Below are 26,167 nucleotides of genomic sequence, written 5' to 3'. Positions count from 1 at the left end.
GAATCACTGAATAGGATTTACTTCCTGGGGCAGGGGGCATTCACAGGATTGGGCTCTGTAGAGATCTTCTGTATAAGAAAATGGTTTATGTGGGATGCACATTCAAAGAACTAGCAGTATTGCATTCCAGACTACCTAGTTGTTTGAGAGAGCTTTGAAAACAACTTGTTCATGTAGGTTAGTGGGGAGCCTCTGCATGGCAGTGTATTGTTTTAAAATATGTGTGTGGAGAGTGTAAGAGGAAACCTGTCTGGTATGGAGTGTCTTCTGATCCAGCCATACCAGAACAACCCTGCATTGGTTGGATGTAAGAGATGTTAACGTTATTTTGCTCCAGAGCTGTGCCTCTGGATATGGCAAGGGTGGGGTTGACTCAGTGGGGTTCTTAGCACGAGGTTTCTTGGTATTTTTAGGGGCCTAACTTCTTTTCCTCCTTTGTCTACAGACAGATCCTTCATCATGGTGGGTGAAAGGAGGAATGGAAATGTGCTGGTGCATGTTGGACCCAAGTTACAGGCCTATCCTGAGGAGCTAATCCGGCAGCGTCGGGGCCATGATGGACGCACTGAATACCTGATTCGTTGGACCATCCTGAGCTTGGATGATAGTACAGGGAACAGCACAAATGCTGTTTCTGAGAACAAAACAGAGAATATTCTGATGTGGATGTCAGCTGAAGAAGTTTATGCCAACTGTCCCACACTACTGGGCAAAAGGAAACCAGAAGGGCAGCGGGTGAAAGAGGAGAAGGCGCCTAGCACGTACCCATCTGATGTGACGCTGGATGAGGCCTCTCTTTTGGAAATGAAGGCTGATGTCAGGAACTTGGTGCAGCGGGCTGCTCGGCAGATGGCACGTACAACAGGCCCAGAGTCCTCCATCCTGAATACTATCCATGTACTCAGTGCCTATGCCAGTATTGGCTCACTGACAGGTGTCTTTAAGGAGACAGGCGCCCTGGATCTGTTGATGAAGATGCTGTGTAATGAAGAGAAGCAGATCCGTCGCAGTGCTGGCAAGATGCTGAGGGCTCTGGCTTCACACGATGCAGGTGAGATTGCATGGCCAGAAACTCCAGGGTGAAATCTGAGCTGCTCCTTGGCTAGCAGTTTGAATACGTCAGGAAAGTGAAATGCTCTAATAGTTGACATCTGCTTATGGCTCTTTTCCCCTCTGCTGATGGTATATGGTATTTCTGGATGCATTTCTCAGATATTGAAATAAAGCTGCATCCTGAAATGTCATAAGATTGATCAGGAGAAGCGAGGAGAGTTTTGATTCTAAAGTCAGCAAAGATGTCAATACTTTTTTAAAGCGGTAGATTAAACATTCTCCAGAGGCACTAGAGTGAAAGCGTACAGTTGTTCATTAGAGCATTGTCTTAGTTTTATCCTGACACCTTAGCAAGCTAGATTGTTATTGTCCCTATTTGTTAATAGGAATTAAGGCTGAAATATTTTACTTGTCTGCAATAATCCCAAATTTAAGAGGCACCCCTTCTAGAGTAGACCAGTGATCCATGTAGTCCAGCATCCTCTGGCTGATCAGTTGTCTGGTGGGGCCAACAACCAAAGCATAGAAGCCTCCTTGGTTATTTCATCTGGGTTTCTGTGTCCTGCTTAACTTTTCTAGAGAATGTGTTCCTCTAGTGGCTTTTTCTTATCCTGGATAAAAGCATAGTGTGTTTATATGTAAAGTATAGGCGTAATGACATCTGGTTTTTTTTTAGGGGAGAACCAAGATTTTGAAAACTTCCACAGAACCTTATTTTTGCACTTGGGAAGTTCACTTTTCGAATTAAGTGATCCCATGTTCATCAAAATCCCTTAGAATTTTTCTCTGGGTTTTTGAGTTGGTTTACTCTAGCGTTCATTTTCTTTAGGACTTGGACTGGGCCTGAAGGTTTATCTGTCGTCAGACTGAGGTTTCCTCTTGCCCTTTTCCCAGGGTTATTCTACAGGAATGGCCACCTGTAAGGTTCTCACATGATCTATCGCTTTCCTTGTGGGCTCTTGTACAGGAATCAGAAAAGGGTGTTGTTTGCCTTGGGGTAGTGGTCTTCAACTGCATATAAGGCACTTTAAAAATTTAACCTTACTATTAATATCTTAGTATTTCAAATACTTTTGGTCAAAACAATATTTCTCTACTAGGGTGTGCTTTGATGCTTGCTTGCTATTCCAGAAACAATTTGTAAGCTTGTGGGAGGGCAAATGTCTCATGCTTGGGAAGACAAACCATTAGATTTTCTGATTTGGCTCTAGTGTGGTTTGGACTGAAGTAGTTTAGTTTTTGTTCTGGTCAAGTAAAGGCTTGGTAACTGATTCGATGCATGCAGTTCCAGTTCATATGCAGACAATTAAGTGTTAAACACATGATGCTGACATTTTTATTTGATAAAATGATGAATCAAAAGCATTTAAATATGATATGTTAAATGATGCAGAAGCTACCTACTCTGGAGCACGCTTAGGGTGATAGGCAGGAGTACATTAGTCTAGTCTACATTGTGTCTTTACCAACGCAACTTTCTGAACCATTTCGTTACAATACAGTCCTATTGACCAGAGCAAAAAAGCCCCTTGGGTAATTCTGTTTCGCATAGTTTGCAGAAGACTAGGAGAATGGGAGCCTTCCTAACCTCATCAGGGAGATCATTCCACATACTGTGGGGCGCAACGGAGAATGAGCAAGTATGGAGGGGTTATTGGTTTTGCCTTTTCGCAGGCAGAAGGCCCTGCTGATATGAGCGGAGCTATCATGGAGGAGCATAGAGAGAGGGGCAGTCCTGCAGATATGCAGGACCAAGGCCATGAAGGGCTTTGTATGTAATAGCTAACTATGACTATTGGCCTGTCCCAGCTCAACTGTTTAACCAGCCATAGTTACCTTGGCTTCATTGAACCAGAATCTGAAATTCTACAACATTAAACCATAATTCAGAGTAACTATAAAGGTAATGGTTCCCTTGCTCGAAAGCCAGTCGAATCCGACTCTAGGGTTGTGGTTCTCATCTCAGTTTCAAAGCCGAAGAGCCAGCACTGTCTGAAGACGTTTCCGTGGTCATATGGCCGGCATGACTAAACACCAAGGCGCACGGAATGCTGTTACCTTCCCACTGAAGTGGTACCTATTTATCTACTTGCAATTTCTTGCTTTCGAACTGCTAGGTTGGCAGGAGCTGGAACTAGAGATGGGAGCTCACTCCATCATGCGGCACCCGGGTCTCGAACTGCTGAACTACCGACCTTTCACAGCCTGCAGTTCAGCATCTTAACCACTTGAGCCACCGCAGCTCCTTCAGAGTAACTATGGCTGCTCCTTAACTATGCTTTCACATTGTATGAATGGGGAATCCTGGTTTAATCGTCACACACCCTGGGTTTACAGAGATGGCAGGCAGGACCTACTTAGAATCAAAACTGAATGCATCTTACTAGGAGTCCACCATCCGTACTTCTCTTACGAGTGCAGGAATGCTTTTTTTATGCTGACTTGTTCCATCTTGGGGATGGTTGTAGGCCTTCTGCCACTTCAATAAGAGAGGCATAAAATTCCCAGAAATTTTGAAACCATGGGGAAAAACCTTTTTGGAGGGGTCTTTGGTGCAAAATAGGAATACAGGCAATACTTATTTTCCTATCTAACCTACATGTATTTATTCCTTTTAACAATATAAACGGCATCATTTGTAATTTAGTACATGAAATTTTACTGTTGCGCATATTTATGACATTTAAAAGTATAAATTCCTTTGTTTTTCTACAAGCAGAATTACAAATATACCCAGTACTTGGGAGAGAGCTGCAGCCTATGGCACCTTATGCTACCTCAGCATGTGTCTCTTAATTTTTTCCACCTGTGAGGTAGGAGAAAAAAAGAGAGAGCTGAAATTAGAAAATAAATCTCATAGTAAGCAAAGGAAAGTAATATTTGGATGGGAAGTCTCATACAGTTGCAATAGTCATACAGTCATCAGCAGCTTAGGATATGAAGTTAAACATTATGACATTGGAAACACTGAACTTTTTGATGTGTAATAACAATGTAGGACCCCTAGGAAACATGCTGGAAAATTCCCTCACTGGTCCCAGCTTTCTCCCCTGGCTTCTGATTCCCCTCCTGCCACCTTTCTCTACCCTTTCCTCCCATTCTTACTTTGTCCTCCCATCTTTTTCCTTCCACACACTACTTCTACTTCCCCGTGCCCTCCCGCTGCCCCTGTTTTCTCAGTCTTATCTCCCTGCTTCATGCCCCTGTCTTCACTGCTCTGCCTACCGTCCTCCTTGAGGAGGGTGCTCTTGTTGCCATTTCAGCTCAACCCTTAGGTGGATCACAGGCAGACCTCTGATGGTGGAGGAGGGAGAACGGACAACGCTGCCTCTTCTGCACCCGCCCAGCTGATATTCAGCTCTCGGCCTCTGATGCTGCCATTATGCAGAGTGACTTCCCACCTGAGAGAAAGATGGCTCCAACAGTAGAGTCAAAGATGCAGAGAAACTCTCCTCTGAGGTGATTTTTCATGCACAAACCCACCCACCCACTCCATTTACTGCAAATGGGTAGCCAGGTTATCAAAATAAGACAAAAGTCAAATGACATCTTAAAGACTAACATTTATTTCACTGAGGTATAAATAATGCATCAACACCCTCCCTCCCTTAGCTCAGCTGATCTGGCCTCATGGATCCATACTGTGACTACCTTGAGGTTAGACTATTGTAATGCACTCTACATGGGTCTGCTCTTAAAAGTCAGCTCAGAAACTTTGACTGCTACAGAACACAACCTCCCCAGTTCATGTTAAGCATCAGGCAGAACAACTATTCTGTAGTTACTCCATTGGTTATGATGATCATTTACTGGCTTCAATTCAAAGTGCTAGCTGTTAATATTTTCCAGTGCCTTAATAGTCAGTTTTCCTGCTATGCTGTGCCAGGACAGCTTCACTCGTCTGAGAAAAGCCTTTTGTAGGTACCACCCTACAAATAGCTAAGATCGGCAACTGCCCGTTCTCAAGCATTCTGTGTGCTGGCTCCTACCCTGTGCAGTGGCCTGCCTGAGAAGAGCAGGAGGGCTCCTGCACTTCCATCATTCCACAGAATCTGCAGGACAGTAATGTCCAGGATGGCATTTTATGAAGAGATTAGAACTGTAGCACAATGGAAGAATCCAGAAAGGGCACCTTTATAATGAAACAGTCTATTGCAACAACTATTCTAAACATTATCCTGCTTGTACTGCTATGATGGATCCCTTCCACTTCCCTTCCTCAGAGGCTAGATATTCCGCCATTTTTCTGGCCCTTCACTGACTGAGCAGCCCAGGAACAAGTTTCTGTGTTCTCTTCTCCCCTGAAAAAATCTTGGCTGTCCCAAGCTGTCAGTAAGGTATATTTTGGCTATTTGCTCAGCCTAGGAACCTGAGTGAAAGGATAGGATCGCCCTTTAACTTCAACCCTTGAAAATGGCACTTGAGATGCTTTTTAAATTCAAAAATAAGAAAAGGTTTTATTTAACATCAAAGGGAAAGGTCAGTTGAAATCAGGGGTTGAAATTACTGAGGTAAAACTAGTACAAGCACAGACTTTTGTTCTTATATATCAGGCTAATGAGAGGTTCTTAAATTATTCACAGTTACTTAGATCTTTGAGAGGCTTTTGTTCCAGTGTTTTTCCAAACACTCTAATTAACTTTATTTGAGTAATAGCTGACTCTTGGTGCCCAGAAGGCTGGTACTCTCTTCCCAGTACTCAAACTTCTTTTCTTGGAACATTAATACTCTTCTTGAGTTGTTCACTGACTTTTAAGGTATCTACAGGCAGTTTCTAATTACACTAGACCAGGGAATTCTGTACTCCTCAGAGATAACTTTCCTTGTTTGGGTAGAGAATCTTCTTGTTCTAGAAGATCTATCCTCTTTCCTTTGGCCCAAATAGGAGTCTTCTCTATGATCTAAACTTCCTTGCCGAACTCTCCCCCAGTTCTCTGTCTGTGTTCAAACTGCCCTCAGCTAATGCTGAATTCAGATTGCATTCAGTCAAGGTAGCACTCTGACTCCATCAGCACTGAACACTTTTTCTGTCAGGGCTGTACTCAGTCTCAGTACACATCTCTTCTTTGTATCTCTATCCAGATACAAAGGCAGGAATCTGGCTGAATCGCCTCTCAGCATCCAGCTCTCTCAATACTTTTTTTTTTGTTCAGCTGATGCTAGCCAGTCAGATTGCTTAGAGCAGCTTGTCACTCAAAGCGGTCTGTCTCTGTGAAGAATTAACTCTTCACAGTCCTTCAGATGTTTGTACAGCACTTCTAAGCTTTTAAAAAGTGCAGTCCGTCACAACTGCATCATCCTCTACCTTTGTAATTCCACTTACTATATACCTTGCCTTAGGCTGTTTACTGTTCACTTTATCTTTTAATTCTGTAATGTAGCATTGTTTACTGGATGTCTTATGCTGTATGTTTACATTGCTTTTATTCTATAATCCTCCTTAAGTCTCAGTGAGAAAGGCAGACTGAAAATACATAAATTGGGAACACCCTGGAAGCAGAAGTGTCCCCATCTTTTTACTCCAAAACTCACATTTTCTTTTGTCACTTAAAATTTCAGCAGCTAGCTTTCGTGTCCTCCTCTTCTTAGTGGGGAGTGTCGATGCTGTTTTAAGAACTTCTAATAAAGTATTTCATTTTTTGGCCTAATAGGTACTGCCTGCTCAGAGACTTCAGAAGAAAGTTGAATTTAAAGCATTCTTGTGGCAGTATTTGTGCTGATATCACTGATGCCTGTTAATGTCATAGGTCTTCTTCTTTAGATTTGAAAGAACACTCCGAACTGGATAAGAAGTTCCTTTCAGTTTTGACTCCGTGTAGGCTTTTTGCTAGTGGAAAGACACCTGTATAAAGTGGACCAAAACAAATTTAAAAGAACTCTCAGAACTGGATAAGAAGCTTCTTTCAGTTTTGACTCCATGTAGGCTTTTTGCTAGTGGAAAGGCACCTGTATAAAGTGGACCAAAACAAATTTTGGTTTCTTTTCATACAAGAACGTAATCTGAAGCATCCTTTGAAAAACTTTCTTGAACCTGAATGGACTCTGACAGTTGGGTTACTCATTAAATAATGAGGGATTGGCTACAAACTGACAATATTGGCAACATCACTAGTGTGATGAATCAGTATCTGGGAATTTTCCTGTATCTAGAGCAATGTTCCCTCTAAACTGTGGAGTCTTGTGAGCAAAAATTCTACTTTGTGAGCTACTGGCATTAAAGTTGTGAGCGATCGATTGGGCGACTGCATAAATAAGTTTGCTCTGGAGCCATTCTTCCTGAGCGAAGGCAAAAACTTGTGAGCCGGAGGCTAAAAAACTGTGAGCTGGCTCACACTAACTCAGCTTAGAGGGAACACTGATAGAGTTTTGCTAGGTTACTGTACCACCTCCATGATTTGGGCAGCAGCAGGCAGTTTGCATAGTCTGCAGTAGATTGTGAGACTAAGCAGCCCGGTGAAGAAGTAGAAGGGGAACAAGTTTCTGTGTGCTGCTGAGTGCCTTTTCCTTCACGGAATTATCTGCTAGTCTCTGTTAAACCTGGTGGTTCTCTGACTTTCAACTTAAAGGTCAGATGTGTATGGTAATTTATTAAACTGTGAGTTCCTTTGGGGACAAGACTTAATCTGTGATTGTTAGGCATGCAGAATCCCAGGAGCACAAGAGAACAGAAACTTCTAAGTGTCCATATGCAGAGATAGGCAAATTCAACAGCTTTGAAAGAGAAAACTGATATGATAACTGACTTCGGCATAACAACGGATGCATTAAACTTTGAAAGTTCTTGCATGATATTACATCCTTCATGTTTAAGTCAGCTAAACAGTTCTGTGAAGCAATAAAGAAGGATCAGCATGTTGGTTCAGTTCTGGCATTACATGAAACTCTGGTTTATTTGAGCTGTAGTTAATTTGTGAAACCAGGATTCAGCCAAGGGTTCATTCAATCCCAGGTTGTCTTGACAGATTCTAGTTGCAGTTTATGTAGTCTTCTGTTTTTTTGTTTTTAAAAAAACCACTCCAAACTGGCTGCTATCCCATTCTCCCCTGAGGCGGAGGCCATCTTGTGGGTGATTCCCATCCATCATTCAGGGAGGCAGGAACAATTCAAACTTCCTGTTTCCTGTGGTGGGTGTCACCCCAGGCTCAGTTTTTTTCCTGCCTCAGTAGGGAGAGCAGCTTGTTAGGTTAGCCTACCAATCTTAACTGATTCTTTTCCTACATCTTGACTCCTTCTCTTACCTAACTTACTACCTCTCAATTCTAACTTCACTACTTAAGTTCATTCTGACTTCAACCCTCCTCCCTCCCCCCCTACTGTTGGGGCTTTATCTCTGCAGCGTTTTTTCCCAAGGCTGCAGAGCACGAGCGTGCCTCCATTAAATGGATCCCACGCAGGCTGAAGACGGCTTCCTAGCCATGCCAGAGCTCAATCCGGCTGGGTGGGAGCCCAAGGACTCCGGAGCTCGTAAGCGGAACACTGTGGAGGTGCCAGAAGAGCATGGAGAGCCTGGTGCAGAGAAGCGCGCCAAAACAAAAAAAGGCACCGCGCCATTTTGAAGCGGCCCGGACAGCATGCTTCTAAGATTGGGGAGAGCCATCAGTGCGTACCCCCCGTATGTTGAGCCCACTGAAACGCAAGGGCATTGTACAGGCTCCCATGTTGTTATGAGCCACTCGGACAAGGATGAAGAAGGAGACGACGATGAGGAAGCTGGTGACGTATGCAGTTCCAGTCCCCACTCCCTGTCTCCAAATGCTATGGCTTTTCTTCGGAGAGCCATCAGGGAAGAAATGGCCCGTTCCAAGGAGGGGGGGAAGGACTCCCACTATAGATCTCTCTCTCCCCCCACCCATTTGGTCCCTGGAAGGCATAAAGTCAGGGGATCTTGGCCTACAAAGGCAGCCCAAAAGGGTTTTCCTCCACAAATGGAGATCTACGATCCTCCAGAAGAGGACTGTATGTCCCACAACTCTAGTGAGAAGGAGGAGGGGGAGTTCTCTTCTGACAATGGGGAAGAGAGGGGAAAGAAAGCTGCTTCATCAGAGCAGTCCTTCCGATTTTTCAAAGCGGAAGGTTTCCAATACTTACTGTCTAAAACCCTCTCAGCCTTACATATACAGAATACTCATCCCACGGCTAACAGAGGGGATGGTATAGCAGAGGAAGGTGATGAGATTACTAATGAGTTTTTCCCCCCAGTGGAATACTCAGAACAGGCGTTTCCCTTTCCTGGTTTTTATGTCAGGAAAATAAAAGTTGAATGGCAAAGGCCTACATCTAAGAAACCTTTTCCAGGTTTAATGAAGAGATTGTACCCCACTACCTCACTTGCTTCCAGTCTATTGCAGGTGCCAACTGTAGACGCCCCGGTGACGGCACTACAGTCTTCCAGTCTAGTCTCTGAGGATGGTCATGGCAACCTACGCAACAATCTCGACAAACGTGCCGAATTTGCCCTTAAGAAGTCGCATGAAGCCAACGCCATGGCAATTAAGGCATCTGCTTCAGCTTCTACGGTTTCCAGAGCATCTATTGTGTGGATGAGAAAACTCATCCAGATGCTACCTGACAACAACCCTAGACTGATGGACGGAGCTACGAGAGTTCTGAAAGCCATCTCTTATACAGCTGACGCTACCTTGGACATGATGGTTTTTCACTTCCAGAGCTATGGCGTCGACTGCTGCTGTACGTCGCCTAGTGTGGCTCAGGTCTTGGCCTGCTGACTATCAATCAAAAGCGATTGTAGTCGCCTACCCTTTTCAGGGCGACAAGCTCTTCGGTGAACCATTGGAAAGAATTCTGGTGGAGATCTCTTCCCAGATTTCGCTCAGATTACAGGAGATCACCAACAACAACAGCAACTCCAGGCAGTCCTTTCGTAGAGGGCCCCCCAACAGCAACAGATTCTCGAGACCAAACTTCTTCAGGCAAGACAAAGGGGATAAAACCCCCAAACCTGCGAGAGCATGACTATCTACAACCACCAGTAGGGAGGAGACTGGCACACTTCACTCAAGCATGGGCCAGGTCCAGCCCAGACTCCTGGACCATGGGAGTGGTGTCAGAAGGTTACAAGATAGAATTTCTGCAACTCCCTCCTCAAAGGTTTGTCGCCTCCCCAATACACAAAAACAGTGCAAAGCGAGACAGAACTTGGTCAGCCATATCCCACCTTATGGACATACAAGCAATAGAACCTGTCCCGAAAGAGCAACGGGGACAGGGGGTCTATTCGACCTTCTTTACCGTCCCCAAAAAAACCTGGGACTGGAGGGCGATTCTAGACCTGAAGTTCTCATAAACAAGTGTCAAGTCCAAGCACTTCCGAATGGAGACCCTCAGGTCAGTTGCAGAGTCCCGCCAGCCGGGAGAGTTCCTTGTATCCACAGACTTAACAGAAGCCTACATGCATATACTGATCTTTCCATCACACAGGAGGTTTCTGCATTTCTGTTTGGGGGAAAATCATTTCCAATTCAAGGCTCTCCCCTTCGGTCTTTTGTCGGCTCCCAGAGTATTCACGAAAATGATGGTGCACTCTGTTGTTGCGCTCAGGGAACAAGGAATCCATATTCATCCCTACCTAGATGATCTACTGTTATGGTCAAGGACTCTGGAGCAATCAATACATGACACGCAAAAAACGCTGCACTGTCTCAAGGAGTTCGGGTTCCTTGTAAATATGCACAAGAGCTCCCTGAATCTGTCTCGGCGTTTGGAGCATCTAGGCATGGTCATCGATACCAAAGCGACTTCATTGTACCTTCCACTCCAAAAAGCACGGAAAATCAAGGCCCTGGCCAACCAAATCATTCTGGCAAGGTTCTCATCACTTTCCATTCTGACCAAGATGTTGGGCCTTATGGTGGCAGCATTCGACACCCTACAGTGGGGAAGGTTCCACTCCAGACCACTTCAACTGTTTCTAAGACTGTTCCAGTCCTCCATCGCGATAAGGTTGGACATCTCAGTGAAGGTCCCTCTACAAGTAAAGATGAGTCTTCGTTGGTGGACCAATATATTCAACCTGACAAAGGGGAAAGGTTTCTGGATCCAGGACAGGATTCAGAGATTCACCGACGCAAGTCTAGAAGGCTGGGGAGCCACCCTTCTGAATCAACCAGCACAAGGGAAATGGTCCGTAGCCAAACAGACACTACCGATAAACCTGTTAGAACTTCGAGCGGTACATCTTGCTCTTCGGTTCTTCGCACATCAAATCAAAGGGACCAATATTCTGATACGCACAGATAACATTTCTGCAAAAGCCTATCTGAACAAACAGGGAGGTTCCAGATCCTCCACACTGCAGAGAGAAGCCTCCAAGCTCCTGAGATGGGCAGAGATGAACTTAGCATCCATTCAAGCGGAACATGTGCAGGGTGTCGTGAATGTGCAGGCCGACTGGCTGAGTCGTCAGGAGATCCAGGAGAGCGAATGGTCCCTGAACAGGAAGGTATTCCACCTTATATCAATTCAACTGGGCAGACCAATTGTGGACCAGTTTGCATCTCTGGCCAACGCTCAACTGTCACGATTCTTCACAAGGTTCTTTCACCATCACAAGGTTCTTTCACCATGCTCTGACGACACCGTAGCCCAGAGGTCTTCTTTACGCCTTTCTTCCACTACCAGTCCTACCACGTCTCTTAAGGAGGATCAGACTGTTGCAAGCAGAGGTGATAGTGGTGGCACCACCGTATTGGCCACGACGCCCCTGGTTCACATAATTACAAGAGATGGTGACACGTCCCCTATTGATATTACCAGTACTTCCAGACCTGTTGGTGCAAGGACCGATTTGTGTTGCCCCAAAATGAACACAGTATTCTAGGTGATGTCTAACCAGAACAGAGTAAAGTGATCTGGGCACTATACTTTTGTTGATATAGCCCAAAATGGCATTTGTCTTTTTTAGCTACCGCAGCACACTGCTGACATGTTCAGTGTATGGTCTACTAAGACCCCTAGATCCTTTTCACACATACTACTGCCAAGACAAGTCTCTCCATTCTATAATTGTGCATTTGATTTTTCCTGCCTAAATACAGAACTGTACATTTATCCCCATTGAAATTCATTTTGTTTTAGCCCAGCCTGTCAAGACCACCCTGTATCCTGACTCTGTCTTCTACCGTATTTGCTACCCCTCCCAATTTAGTATCATCAGCAGATTTAATAAGCATTCCCTCTATTCTTTCATCCAAATCATTTATAAAGATTTTGAACAAACCAGGTCCGAAGAAAGATCCTAGAGGCACTCTGTAATGATTTCAGGTTATAAGTGTGTGTTTCTTTAAATGGTTGGTAAGTTTCAGAAGAACAAGGGGGGTGAGTGAGAGGTGATTGGTTGGTGACTGAGAGTGTATGGGCGGAGCTAAGAAATGTGTGTGTGGAGAGAGAGAAGGCAGAGTGTTCAGTCAGCAGTCAGTAGCTAATTGTCCCTTGCGGTCAGTCTACAGAGTCTGAGAAGTAGTCTTCTAATTAGAATCCTATATAAGTGCTGTGAAAGGCATTAAGATTCTAAAGGAGAAAGTAAATACTTCAGGGGGGCATATTAGTCAAAATCTAATATTGTCAGAGTATTATAAGAGTGTGAGAGAGAATAGCTGACAGAAACCTGAGAAGGTGTATCGAATGAAGAGCTCTCTCAGCCCCACCTACCTCACAGGGTTCTCTTGTGTGGAGGGGAAGGGAAAGGAGATTGTAAGCTGCTCTGAGACTCCAACTGAAAGGCGGAATATAAATGCGGGATATAAATCCAATCTCTTCTTCTTCTCTTCTAGTTTCATTTAAAGAAACTAGGTGTTTATGTACTACGCCTGTGCCGATCCTAGGCTGCAACTCCCTACCCTCATCATGTGTTCTGTGTTTGTCATGTTGAGCCCCATTTCCCTCGCATGAGAAGACGGAGGAAAAGTAAGAATTGAGCAGTTCTGCTCTCTCTTCATCACCTGTTACAATTTCACTTTCATGTCCCTGCAATGGGCCTACCATGTCCTTGCTCTTTTTCTTACTTTGAACATCAGAAAAGAACACTTTTTTGTTGTTTTGAGCATCTCTCACTAGCCAAAGCTCATACTGAGCTTGAGCTTTCCTAACTCTCCCTCTCTATACAACCACTGGTTATTTGTTTATAGTCATGTTTATATTCCTCCAGTTTGGTGTAGTGGTTAAGTGTGCGGACTCTAATCTGGGAGAACTGGGTTTGATTCCCCACTTTTTCACTTGCAGCTGCTGGATGACCTTGGGCAAGCTGTAGTTCTGTCAGAGTTGTTCTTGAAAGAGCAGTTCTCGAAAGAGCTCTCTCAGACCCACTTACCTCACAGGGGAGGGGAAGGCAAAGGAAATTGTAAGCCACTCTGAGACTCCCAAGTGAAGGGCGGAGTATAAATCCAATCTCCTCCTCCTCAGTTATAAGGCCCTCCATCTACTTTCTAAATGAGTCTTTTTTGTTTCTTGAGTCTTTAGAAAGCTGTTTATGGAGCCACCTTGTCTTCTTTAGGCTACTATTTTTCCTTTTCATAGGAATTGTTTGTGATTGTGTCTTCAGTATTTCGCTTTTAAGAAACTCCCATTCCTCTTGAACTCCCTTCTCCTTAAGTATTTCTGCCCATGGGATTCTACCCAGCATAACTTTAAGTTTGTCAAAATTTGCTTTCCTGAAGCCCAACCTATACATACAGCTTTTACCTTCTCCAAGACTGTAAATTCCAAAATTACATGGTCACTACTACCCAGTGTGCTCATTACTTTCACCTCGTCAACCAGTTCTTCCCTGCTGGTAAGAATGAAGTCCAGGATGGCAGATCCCCTTGTTTTCCTCTCCACTTTCTGGAAAATGAAGTTGTCAGCAAGACGTCAGGAATTTATTGGACCTTTCATTTTTAGCAGAGTTGGACTTCCAACAGATATCTCGGTAATTAAAGTCTCCCATGACCGCTGTGTCCCATCTCTTTGAGAACTTGTGTCTCATCCAAGTCCTCTGCCTGGCTTGGTGGTCAATAGCAGGCCCCCACCATAATATCACTATTATTTCTTACTCCTTTTATTTTTACCCAGAGACTCTCTCAACTAGACTTCCATGGTCAGATTCACATATTTCCTCACAAGTATATACCTCCTTTATATATAATGCGACTCTTCTGCCCTTCCTTATTTATCTGTCCCTTTTAAATAAGTTGTACCCCTCAATCCTAATATTCCAATTGTGAGTGTCATCCCACCAAGTTTCAGTAATGCCTGTTAGGTCATAGTCCCCTTCCTGTATTAAGACTTCAAGTTCCTCCTGCTTGTTTCCCATCTTCTGAGCATCAGTGTAGAGACATTGGAACCCATGTTTTATGCACCTTGAAGTTTTCGTTTCTGTACTTATACCTGTGAGTTAATGTTACCTAGCATACGTGCCATTCCCCGCAAAACGTAGAGTTCTTATCTCTAGTTATTGGCATTGCATTTTTGTCTCTCCCCCCCCCATAGGATTTAGTTTAAAGCTCTCCTTATTATGTTTGCAAGGCTATTACCAAACATATTTTTTCCCTACCCTTGTGCGGTGCAAACCATCTCCCGATAGAAGTGCTTCATCTCAAAAGTTTAAGCCCTGGTCCAAAAATCCAAATCTTTCCTGATAACACCATCTACGTAGCCAGTCATTTATCTGCAGTATTCTTCTTTCCCTTCCTAAGCCACGGCCTTTGACAGGAAGAACTGATGGAAACACAACCTGTCTTCCCAATTCCTTCACCTTTTTACCCAGAGCCACATAATCTCTTTTAATACATTCTGGGCTGTGCCGAGTGGTATCATTTGTTCCCATGTGGATGAGCAAAAAGGGATAATGATCCATGGGCTTGATGAGTCTTCCTACCCTTTCTGTCACATCCTGGATGCATGTACCCAGTAGACAGCATGCCTCTCGAGACGACAAATCCGGTTGGCACTATATTCTTCAAAATTTGTAACATACATTTCAGCCCACTCCGTTTGATTATCAAGCTGCATGTACACTGTAGGCTTCAGCTAAATCATCGGGAGCTGCTATGGTCAGAGAGGTTCACATTCCAGCTTAAATTAGACATTTTTCACCCAAGACCATGTATGTTTTAGTTCTCCACCTGTAATTTCTTTTCTGAATCAAGAATGGGCTGGCTGTAAAAAGTAACAAAGCACCTTGCAAATCAGAAACTGCTAGACAGGATAAGGGTGTAGGGAGCTGTCTTCGCTTTAATTATTGTGGTGGATACTCCATCTAGCCTGCTGTTGTCTGTGGTAATTGTTTAACTTCTGTCCCATCTCAGACATCTGAATTGTCAGAGACTGAACCTCTGCAGGATCCTCCCTTGTATTTGATGGCTCCAGTATTAAGGAATGAACTTCCACAAGCCTGGAGGGTACTCTCGCTGGAAGCTTTCCATAAAACATGAAGGGCACTCCTCTTTTCTACTGCTTTTTCCACATTAGAATACATTTTGAGATCTTTTGTTGGGCAGCAGTAATTTTTACTTCGCTGTGTGTGGTTTTATTGAGTGATTTTATTGATGTGTTTTACCTGTGGGAGCCACCTTGAATGTAGGGTGTAGGGTGGATAGAATTTTTAAAATAATTTAAACTTTGTGTATGTGAGAGATGTGTGCTGAGCTCTGTCCTCTTCCGTACCAACAATCTTTATGCTATTAGCGACATGTGGCCCCCATCTGCGGATACTTAGATCCATGGACTGCCACACAAACACTGAACAATTTTTTCAGCAAACTTGCTGAAACCAACTCTCCAGGTTTGCAGAAAAATCTGAAAGGTTCAAAATAAATCATGGGGGTGGAGTTAGGGGCAGCCCATTTTGGGGGGTAGGGTGGGGTATAAATGTAATAATAATAAATAACCCCCCCCCCCAATAAAGTAGCATTCTCTACAGAAGTGCAGAGAATACACTTACCTTCAGTGGTGGCGATGCTGGGGAGTCATGCTGGGTCCATTGGTGGCGGCTGCACAGCCCAGGTCTCTGTGCTGGGTCCAGCGGTGGCTGCACAGCCCAGGAGGTGTGCTGTGTTCAATGGTAGCTGCACTAGGCATGCTGTCACTGTTAGTGCAGCCCAGGAGTTGTGCCAGGCCTGCTGGTGGTGGAGACGCATGCCCAGGAATCATGCTGAGCATGGGCCCGGCAAGAAAGTGGGGGGGGGGGGGCTTCCCCCCCCCCGAGTATCGTGGGCCTACACTTGAAATAGTACAATATTGTGTGTGAAGGCTCCAGACTTCATGATCTAGGAAGAACACTCTAGGTGTATGTGACATCAATAACTCTCCAGTATAGCCCATGGATGGGCAAAGTATTTGGCGGTAGGGCCCCACTTGACTTTTGCATCTGAGCAATTTGAAACGATCCTTCCAAGGCTGCAGTCCAGTGGGTCCAGTCCTGCCCAGTTAAGCAGAGCATAAGAAATTCCTTTGGGTCTGACGTAGCTCACTGTCCCCTTCTGGTATAGTTGCTGCATTTCTAGTCTTGCGCTATTCAGTTGTGGCTTTCACAGTCAGAAGCAATAACTGGAGCATTGTTTTTGCCCTGCGTAATGGTGAAGTTAATGCACATCTTGAACGTGAATCTCAGACTGTAAAAATGCAGCTCAAAGTACTTTGAGAAACACGCAGTAAAATTCAGAATATATTGTCAAGGTTTAGAGACAAGCTACACAACTTGCTTTTCAGATTTGTGCGAATTAAATTCTGGTATTCAGATATTAAATCCACCATCTATAAAAATAAATTGGTTAGTTTGGGTTTATTGTCTACCCTTTTTATGGCACAGCATAACAATCTGGTAATTACAGTTATTTAGAATCTTTGTGTAGGTTTCACTTCCTAGAGTCTCCCCCAGGCTTCTGAGGAAGGAGTTCTGAGAATTAGTCACCAGCTTTTGGAATTGTTCCCACACCCAGGGGACAGAGAGTCAGCTGGAGTTCATATTACATACTTTGCTTTATCTTTCTCTTAAGATCTTTAAGGAACTTGCAGTTAGAGGGTCCTGCCATTGCAAACCAAAAGCCTGTATTAAATATTTGAGTTCGTGAATGAATATGGAAAAAGAAAACAAAGGTTAAAACAAGTTCGTTTCTCAGCTCCACTTAGGAAGAAACAGACTCATAGAGAGATAAGCAAGGTACACATTTTCAAAGGACAGAATTACCTGGAGCCACCTCTTTTATATTTTTTTCTTAACATTTTGATGTCTGAATGTAACACATTGAAAGCAGCCCTCAAAGTTTATGTACCTTGTTTGGGTAGCTGCTGCTGCTGTGTTGCCCACTAGTGGAAAAGGCATTAGAACTGCCCCTTGACATGTTCTAGGATGCATGGTTTTTCCTGCACCAAGATTAACAGTATAGAAGAACTCATAATTCATTCAGCCAGAATCTTAGGGCTATATCCTACCATCATGTGCAGCTAAGGGCAGTGTGTTCTGCCAATGCAACTTGTGTTGTAGTGATACAGTGAGGGTCCTGTGACACCTTTTGAGACTAACAGACTCATGGCTTTTCTAAGGAGATTTTTGCTTCATTACGTCATATAAATCTTTTTGTGCGTGATGTTCTGTGTTTTGCTCCAGAATTCATATTGTCTGGAACAGCTGAATAAAAACCACGCTTTCTTTGAGATTCCCACGTGCTTACATTAAGCCTAACCTCTTACTCCTGCCTAGTAGTGTTGCCCCCCCAATCCCTCCACTTAACTCCTATCTGTGTAATGAAAACCCAGTCCTACATCATCCATCTTAAAATTCCACAGAGGTCTCTTTGGTTACTATTCCTACTCCCAGGTGCTCAGCCTACGCAGCCTGACTACTTATTTATCTACCACCTGCTCTCTGTTAATCCTAGCCCTGCTCCTACGTCTGTTATACCAGTCCAGTGGTGGGCAGTGTATGGTTCTGCTTCATGTGACACTCAGGATTGTTTATAGCAATCGGTGGGTTTTTAAAAATGGGGACTCTTGCTAACCTCCCTTTTTTTTCTTCTGATTTTTAGCACTAAATAAGTACCTTCTTCATGTCTCTTTTGCTTCTTCATATACCACACACAAACTGATGCATATTTACTGTGTTCTCCTGAGTAGTTTTTTTTTTTAAAGTAACCAAGTAACTGCCATCTATAGATGAATAACAAGACTCGTTAAAATTTTTGCAGGAATATGTTCTGCTGGCTAGCTTGATTTCGTGACACATTTTCAGTGATTGCAAAGGGAAGCCTCGGAGCTATATTTTATGTTGTCTACGCCTTGTACTACACAAAGTAAATTTGCAGGAATGTACCCAATGTAAAATAAGACATTGCATCTTTCTGCTTTAAAAGATTATAAGTACTTTCAGAGAACATATAAAAATGTTTTTGGTAAAAAAAATGGACAAACGTTTGAAGCATCAGAAAGTTGTGTAGCAGCTAAGTGTTGTCATCCCCTTGTTGCTCCAATCCAGTCCCTTGGACCGTCACTGTTTCAGATGATTCTTCATTTTGTAGCTGTCTCCCAGCCTTTCCTAAGGTCTGAATTTGTAATAAAAAATACATGATTGGTGGTGGAGGAGGAGCATGTTCCAACTTTTCTTGCAATCCTAAAAAAGCAAATATTGAACGATGTCTCAGTCACCCTTTAAAATCAGTGACAGTTGTTTACTAACTAGTATATATTAGCTGTCAAATGTCTCTCTTGAATATGCCAGGATGGGATCATTCATTAGAAGCTGTTGCAGATGATCTCTTGACCATGTTTAAGAAGGCAATGAAGTGTGTTTGTATGTGTTAGCTTAAAAGGGAATATGCCAGCCTTCTGCCAATAGCTATTCAAGGTGACTCATAAAAAGCAATAAAATAATAAAAATGTTTCCTTCATCTAGTATAATTCCTTTATCTTCCTGGCCTTAATGATGCATAAGGTCTTTCTCTTCCTGGCCTTAATGATCCTAGGGGCAGAAAATTGGCTTGGAGCCCTAGACTGAAATTATTGTTAAGATGGAAAACCTAGTTAGAATGAAAGCCAGTTCCATTATAGACTTTAACCATAGTAAAGGTGGGGATAGGAATAGACAGATGCGATCTCTTAGCCTCTCTAACTGTGTTTAAGAGTTTGGAAGTACCATGCTGTCCCAAATGGCCAGCAGGCACTTTCAGATCACTGAGCATCTTAACTGTCATTTGCAGGAGAAAAAGTTTTAGTCCGCATGGTTGTGAAGATAAATTTGAAGGTATGAGAATTGGTATTGAAATTCTCATTCACATACAAAGCCCTTCATGGCCTTTGTACTTCTTATATGCGGGACCTCCTCTTTGCCTATGTTCTGCGATGACAACTTCACTCATCTCTGCAGGACTTTATGCATATAAGGTAAAGGTTCCCTTGCTCAAAAGCCAGTCGAATCCAACTCTAGGGTTGCGGTGCTCATCTCCGTTTCAAAGCCGAAGAGCCAGCACTGTCCGAAGACGTTTCCGTGGTCATGTGGCCGGCATGACTAAACACCAAGGTGCACAGAACGCTGTTACCTTCCCACTGAAGTGGTACCTATTGATCTACTTGCAATTTCTTGCTTTCGAACTGCTAGGTTGGCAGGAGCTGGAACTAGAGACGGGAGCTCACTCCGTCATGTGGCACCCGGGTCTCGAACTGCTGAACTACCGACCTTCCACAGCCTGCAGTTCAGCATCTTAACCACTTGAGCCACCGCAGATCCTTTATGCATGTACCATTCTTCAAAAGGGCAAAATCGATAACCGCCTGTTGTTGTGACCCCCACCATATGGAATGACCTCCCTGATGAGGTTAGAAAAGGCTCCCACTCTCCTGGTTTCCTGTAAACTATACAAAGCGGAATTATTCAAGAGGGCTGCTCAGGTAAATAGAACTACTGTAACGAAATGGTCAGAAAGTTGCATTGGTAAAGGGATAGGGACTGTGACCTGCACCACTGTATTGCTACCTGACACTGGCAGTGTGCTCCAGGGTAGGAAGTCTTTACACCATTTAAGGTAACAAAGCTTGTGCTTTGTTTCAGCTCTGTTTGAGAGTTCTGTTTGCTTTCAGTTTTCTGTAGCCCAAACCCTATTATACTGTTCATTTGATGTCCCATCCTGTTGATTGCACTTGACTTACACTATGTAATCCGCCTTGAGTCTCATTGAGAAGGATGAACTATAAATAACCTAATAATAAATAATAGTAACAATTAACCAGAGACAATTATCTTAAGTGTGTTCTTGCTCTAACATCTCATGATTTCAAGAGGTTAATCAAGAATTTGAACTCTTGGGGCTATGAACGCCAGGTGACTTGGTCAGCTACTCCCAGCTGGGGTGGTCTTTTGTTAGTATATGATTTGTGAGGCTATTCATGGTGGACATTTACCATGTTCATAAAAATGTATGCTATCTCTCTGTAAACAGAAAGTGTGACTTAATGGTAACTTCTGGTCATAGCCTTGGCAGTAAATAAGGTGTCACCATCTTGAATAGATGCATGATGCCGGGGATACATCTGTTTTGTGTTCTGTTATCTCCCTACAAGATATATACTAAGCTTGCCTGCTTTGGTTTCAGGAAGCCGAGCTTACGTTCTCTTGTCCCTGAGCCAGCAGGATGGCATCGAACAGCATATGGATTTTGATAGTCGTTATACTCTTCTGGAACTATTTGCAGAGACTACATCCTCTGAAGAGCACTGCATGTCCTTTGAAGGGATTCATCTTCCTCAGGTATCAATTGACTTGATTAGCTGTGATATGGCAATGAAAAGGATCTCTTGTGAAGAAAGTGGATTCTAGGACTTACGGCTCTGAGAATCAGAGGAGATGAGGGTCGAGTAGTTTAGAGATTGTTGTTAAAGAGGAGAACACGTCTAAAACAGGGCTCGTGATAGGCAGTGGAAATTGAGAAATAAGATGGACAAAACTAATGTCCAGCTAAACAGATACTAACTAGAAGGCAAAGTTACTTTCTTACAGTTTGTCTGATGTTGTGCTATGTCTGTTTCAGATTCCAGGAAAGCTACTGTTTTCCCTGGTGAAACGCTACCTGTGTGTCACCTCCCTCATGGACAAGCTCAACAGCACCACAGAACTGGGAGGGGAGCGCCAAGACTGTGCAGCCCCCAGTGCAAACTTTGGGGAAAAGAGCCGTGTGCAACGGGAGTTTGATTTCAGCATGGCCATGGCTAACCTCATCTCTGAGCTTGTGCGCGTGATGGGCTGGGACCACAGTCAAGAGAGGGAGCTTCTGTCCCTTAGGGAGATTCAGCCTCGAGTTGTTCGTTCCATCTTTCAGCCAAAGGGTCCCACTTGTACCGCTGTTCAGGTACCTCTGGTAACTCCGAAGCCTTCACCACGGAAAAAAACAGGGAATGTGTTCTTGACTTTGTCAGATTTCTCCAACCGCAGCAACTATGTAGAATATGTGCAGGAGAATATGAAACCAGGGATGACTGTGCGCATGCTGGAAGACTACGAAGAGATCAATGCTGGAGACGAGGGAGAGTTTCGCCAGAGCAATAGTGGGATGCCTCCTGTGCAGGTATGTTATGTGGAGAAAGGTTGAGCAGAGCAGGCAAAATTACTAGGAGAGATGGGACTTTCATTTTGATTCCTCCTTTGGTTCATATTTTTTTATTTAATGGTGCCCTGAGTTTTGGATCCTACATAAATTACTTTTCTTTTTAGATCCATTAACAGATTTTGATTCCAGAAGTTGGAAGCATAGTATGTCTACCGAGGACTCCTGAGTATGCTTAGTGGTCATGGGATAAGAGAATCCTCTTATGGATTAAAAACTGGTTAAATGACAGGAGGCAGGGAGTAGGAATAAATAGACAGTTTTCACAGTGGAAGGAAGCAAGCAGTGGGATCCCACAAGGATTGGTATTGGGCTGGTGCTATTTAATTTGTTCATAAATGATCTGGAACGGGATGAGCAGTGTAGTAGCCAGGTTTGTGGATTATATGAAAGTATTTAGTATAGTGAAAACCAGGGATAACTGAAAAGCTCCAGGAGGATCTCCACAAATTGGGTGAGTCGGCAACAATGTGGCAAATGAAGTTCATTGTCGGTAATTGTAAAATGATGCACATTGGGACAAAAGAAACCTAGCTTCAAGTGTAGACTAATGCGGTCTGAACTTTCTGAAAGAGACCTGAAAGTCATAATGGATTGCCCAGTGGAAGTGTCAACTCAATGTGCAGGAACAGTGATTATCTCTGTGCTGGAGATTATTAGGAAAGGGTGCTTCAGTGCTGTGCAAGGATTTTTAACTGTTGTTGGACTGTTCTTGCCTTTTCTCCTTGGTTTGCTATTAGCCCTGCTAGAGGAAAAGGCCTGTCTTTTTCCCCCTACCGAGCATAATGATTAATGTGGACAATATCGATCCAGGAAACAGATATAAGGGAGGAATTTTTTTAAATAGAACCTACCACAGCCCTTATCCAACCCTCTCTCCAGTAGCTTTTTTTAAAAAAAGTTAGACCTTGTTCAGATGAGCTCTCAGTGGCTGCTTAAAGGATAGAATTACACCTGTACTGCTGTGGTCTTTCTAACCATTTTAGTGGAATACAGGTGCTGGGGCTGCTGTCTCAAGAGAAAGACTAGCGGGGATGATGACAAAGAAGAGCTTCGTGACCTCTCCCTTCTATGTCCTTGTTTACAGAGAACTGCCACTGTGAATCTGTTTTTACTGTTGCTGGAGATTTTTTTTTTTAACCAATGCACACTCTGTATTTCCTCGATGTGGATATTTATAACAACAACATTAATGAAAATGTCTTTGATTTCCTTCTTTTTAAATATCCAAATGCACATTCCTAATATTATTCAATCTGCTGCCTTGAGATGGGAAATCCGCTACTTCCTAGGCAACTTGTTTCATTGTACAACTGTCTTAGTCATCCTCTGTTACCCTGCCCAGTGCCTTTCCTTCCTTCCTTGTCCTCCATCTGTCGTCTCCCACATGAAATTTAGGTTTTGAGCTCTCCTGAGACAGGCACTCATCCTTTTTGCTTGTGCTTTGAGAAAGACTCCTCACCACAATATGCTTTCCTTTGCCCATTACTGTTCCTCCCATGGCTCTTCCCCCCATTTTATTCCTGCTGTGTAGAAAAACCAGCCTCCTGCTGATGTGTAGCCCTAGTTAATTAGTTAATTAGTTAGTGTTCTGCTAGGTTGCTGTTTGGGTCTAGCATGTCAGTCACTCTGTTCTACTTTTCACTGTTAAAGATCTGCTCATTTGCAAATACTGGATTACTAGCTTGTCTGTGTTACTAGGCAAATAGAAATACAATCTTGGGCAAAGGCTGGAGACTATATGTATGGAGACCAGAAAAATAGAAATGCAGCAAGTTCAAGGTGATCTATTCAATCTCTAGGGAGTCTGCCTGTAATTGTGAAAATAGTGTTTACAAAGAAGGGACATGAAAATCTCCATTCTTCCAAACTGGGTGAAGAAGTATTGATGTAAATCCTACATGTGGTAGTACTGTGTTCTAAGAATTTCAGCCATATGGTTAGTCTGATTTCGATGTACTGCTTTGCTGTGGCAGTGGGCTGAGTGGCTTGGTGCTTATGAGGTGTATGTGAAGAATGGAATATTACAAGTTCTGATCTTGTTCCATGATTTTTCTGGCATCTGATAGACTTCTATCAGAAGCAATGTGAATTGGATAGAGATTGGTCTGATCCATCCAGCAAAGCAATTCTGATGTTTTATAGAATATGATGTAGAAATATGTAGGTATTATCTGTTGATATACGTTTTTATCTTGCTCTCATGGCATTGTATTTCTACCTGAGCAATTCTGTTTCTTGCTTTGCTTAACATGCCACATTTAAAACTTATGCCTCATTTCAGATTTCAATAGAACAAACACTGTGTAATAGTTCAGTACAAATTCAAATTATTGAAACCAGTACATGACAAACTGTAAGGACAACACGCTGCAACAGTTAAGTATAATGCTATCTCAGTACAATATGACTTATTTCACAAGTGTGGTAAAGTCCCCAATTGATACAAAAAGGTCTGAAGATCCTTTGTAACAAAAATTCAGGAAGATTCCAAGCAGTCAGTGCCCTATTCCGGAGTGGCAGGGGTTTCATCAATAGAACCAAAGCCTTAAACAGTTCAGCCTAACAGTACACAGTCACTTATTCAGAAATTGACCACTGTCTAGTCAATTTCAGATCTGAAATTGACAAGGCAATGGTCCATTGGTGAATAAGTGACTGTGTACTGTTAGGCTGTACTGTTTAAGGCTTTGGTTCCATTGATGAAACCCCTGCCACTCCGGAATAGGGCACTGACCACTTAGAATCTTCTTGAATTTTTGTTACCAAAGATCTTCTGTCCTTTTTATACCAATTGGGGACTCTACCACACTTGTGAAATAAGTCGTATTGTATTGAGATAGTATTATACTTAACTGTTGCAGCATGTTGTCCTTACAGTTTGTCATGTACTGGTTTCAATCATTTGAATTTGTATTGAACTATTACATGGTGTTTGTTCTATTAGACTCCTTTGCTCACTGTGATCCTTTAGATTTATTGTTTTCATTTCAGATTTCTGCAATCCTAGTCCTGCTTCATTGTTTATTAGATGTCTCCTCATCCTATTGATTGTACTGACTTACATTATGTAATCTGCCTTGAGTCTCTTGAGAAAGGCGGACTATAAATAACATAAATCAATATGGAGTCAACCCCACTATGTTAGCAAGGGAGGCAAGAAATGGAGTGTGGACCTTGCATGCACCCACATGGCCAAAAAAGGAGTCTCTCCTCCTGTATTACAGATTGTACTTGTAAATTTTTTGTAGGAATTATGTGGAGAACAGAGCAATATTACACAGCATATAAATAACATAAATCAATATGGACTCAACCCCACTATGTTAGCAAGGGAGGCAAGAAATGGAGTGTGGACCTTGCATGTACCCACATGACCAAAAAAGGAGTCTCTCCTCCTGTAATACATATTGTACTTGTAAATTTTTTGCAGGAATTGTGGAGAACAGAGCAATATTACACAGCAGTGACCTGTGACAGGAGCAAAGTGTGGCTTAAGAAGCACAGTAGCAAAGTTTTGAAGAGTCATCTGCTAGATAGCTTTTAGTGCTGTACTGAATGTTCTCCCACACATTTTAAGGGCAGAAACGGGGTGGTGGTGAATGAGTGGGAAAACATTTTCCAACATACCTGTGAACCTTCTTTCTTGTGCTTTTTGTACATGCCTCTTATCCTTTTGTAGCTGCTTTCCCCCCCTGAAGATTCGGCACAATTTTGTTGTTTTTTAAAACTGGCTTCTGCCTGAGACAGTTCCAGCCAGTTGCCAATTGTAGAGGCAGTCTGACGTCATCCCACTAGCCTGGTATCCACAACATACTTGTGAACTTTGCCAGTGTGTATAGAGGGGATTTTGAAGTTCATGGCTGACTGTTCTGGCACCCCACCCCCTGTGTACATGCATTCACAACATGTGAACAAAATGCTTACGTGCATACAACCGGACATACATAGTTTCAACCTTGGGAACACAACATTAGAAAAGCAGCATTCCTGAATGTAGGTACAAAGCTTACATGCTTGACTTTAGCATGTGCCTATGGGCGTAGCATATCTGCAAGCAGTGGTGAAGCTGGTGCATTTCACTCCCTTAACCCTTCTACACTTGACTGACTCTGAACATAGATATGGATACAGGACTGTGTCACCCAGCTCAATTAGTCTAAGGGCAGTATTTTTTGTCCTGAATGGGTGACTATTTTTACTCAGTTCTTCAGTGTCCTCTGAGCAATAGCCAAAGAAGTAATATATCTGTGTGTGTTGCAGGGAAGAGGCAGTGGGCAAAATTCTCTGTCAAAGACACTGTCCCCATTCCAGCTGAGTTCCACTTTTCCCCACCTTTCAAACACGCCAAGAACTGTCACTTCTAGGTAATGAAACTATGATGTTTTAAGTCAGGGAGTTTATTGCTCCACTTGACATCTGGTATTTGTTTGCACTTGCATGCCTTGTTCTGTGATATGTTTTCACTGGTTTGTATAGGTCTCATTATATTCCAATGCAGTATGCTTATGGAAAAACTATTTTTGTCTTTC

The 26,167-nt window shown here is 43.1% G+C and overlaps 1 protein-coding gene across 1 annotated transcript in view; it reads left to right on the top strand.

Annotated features, from left to right (window-relative positions):
- Nucleotides 1–458: 458 nt before the first annotated feature.
- Nucleotides 459–26,167, top strand: part of LOC107123069 (cullin-9-like) — a 73,959-nt gene continuing 48,250 nt past the window's right edge. The window contains exons 1-3 of the mRNA XM_015426242.1: nt 459–1,051; nt 20,628–20,782; nt 21,063–21,596. Of these exons, the coding sequence (XP_015281728.1) occupies nt 460–1,051; nt 20,628–20,782; nt 21,063–21,596 (1,281 nt within the window). The 5' untranslated portion in view covers nt 459. The remainder of the gene's footprint in view (nt 1,052–20,627; nt 20,783–21,062; nt 21,597–26,167) is intronic.

This window comes from Gekko japonicus, unplaced genomic scaffold (assembly GCF_001447785.1).
Source record: "Gekko japonicus isolate JY-2015 unplaced genomic scaffold, Gekko_japonicus_V1.1 scaffold405, whole genome shotgun sequence".
NCBI classification, from domain to species: Eukaryota; Metazoa; Chordata; class Lepidosauria; order Squamata; family Gekkonidae; genus Gekko; species Gekko japonicus.
Note: the sequence above shows the minus strand (reverse complement) of the source record. Positions and strands in the feature narration are given on the sequence as shown.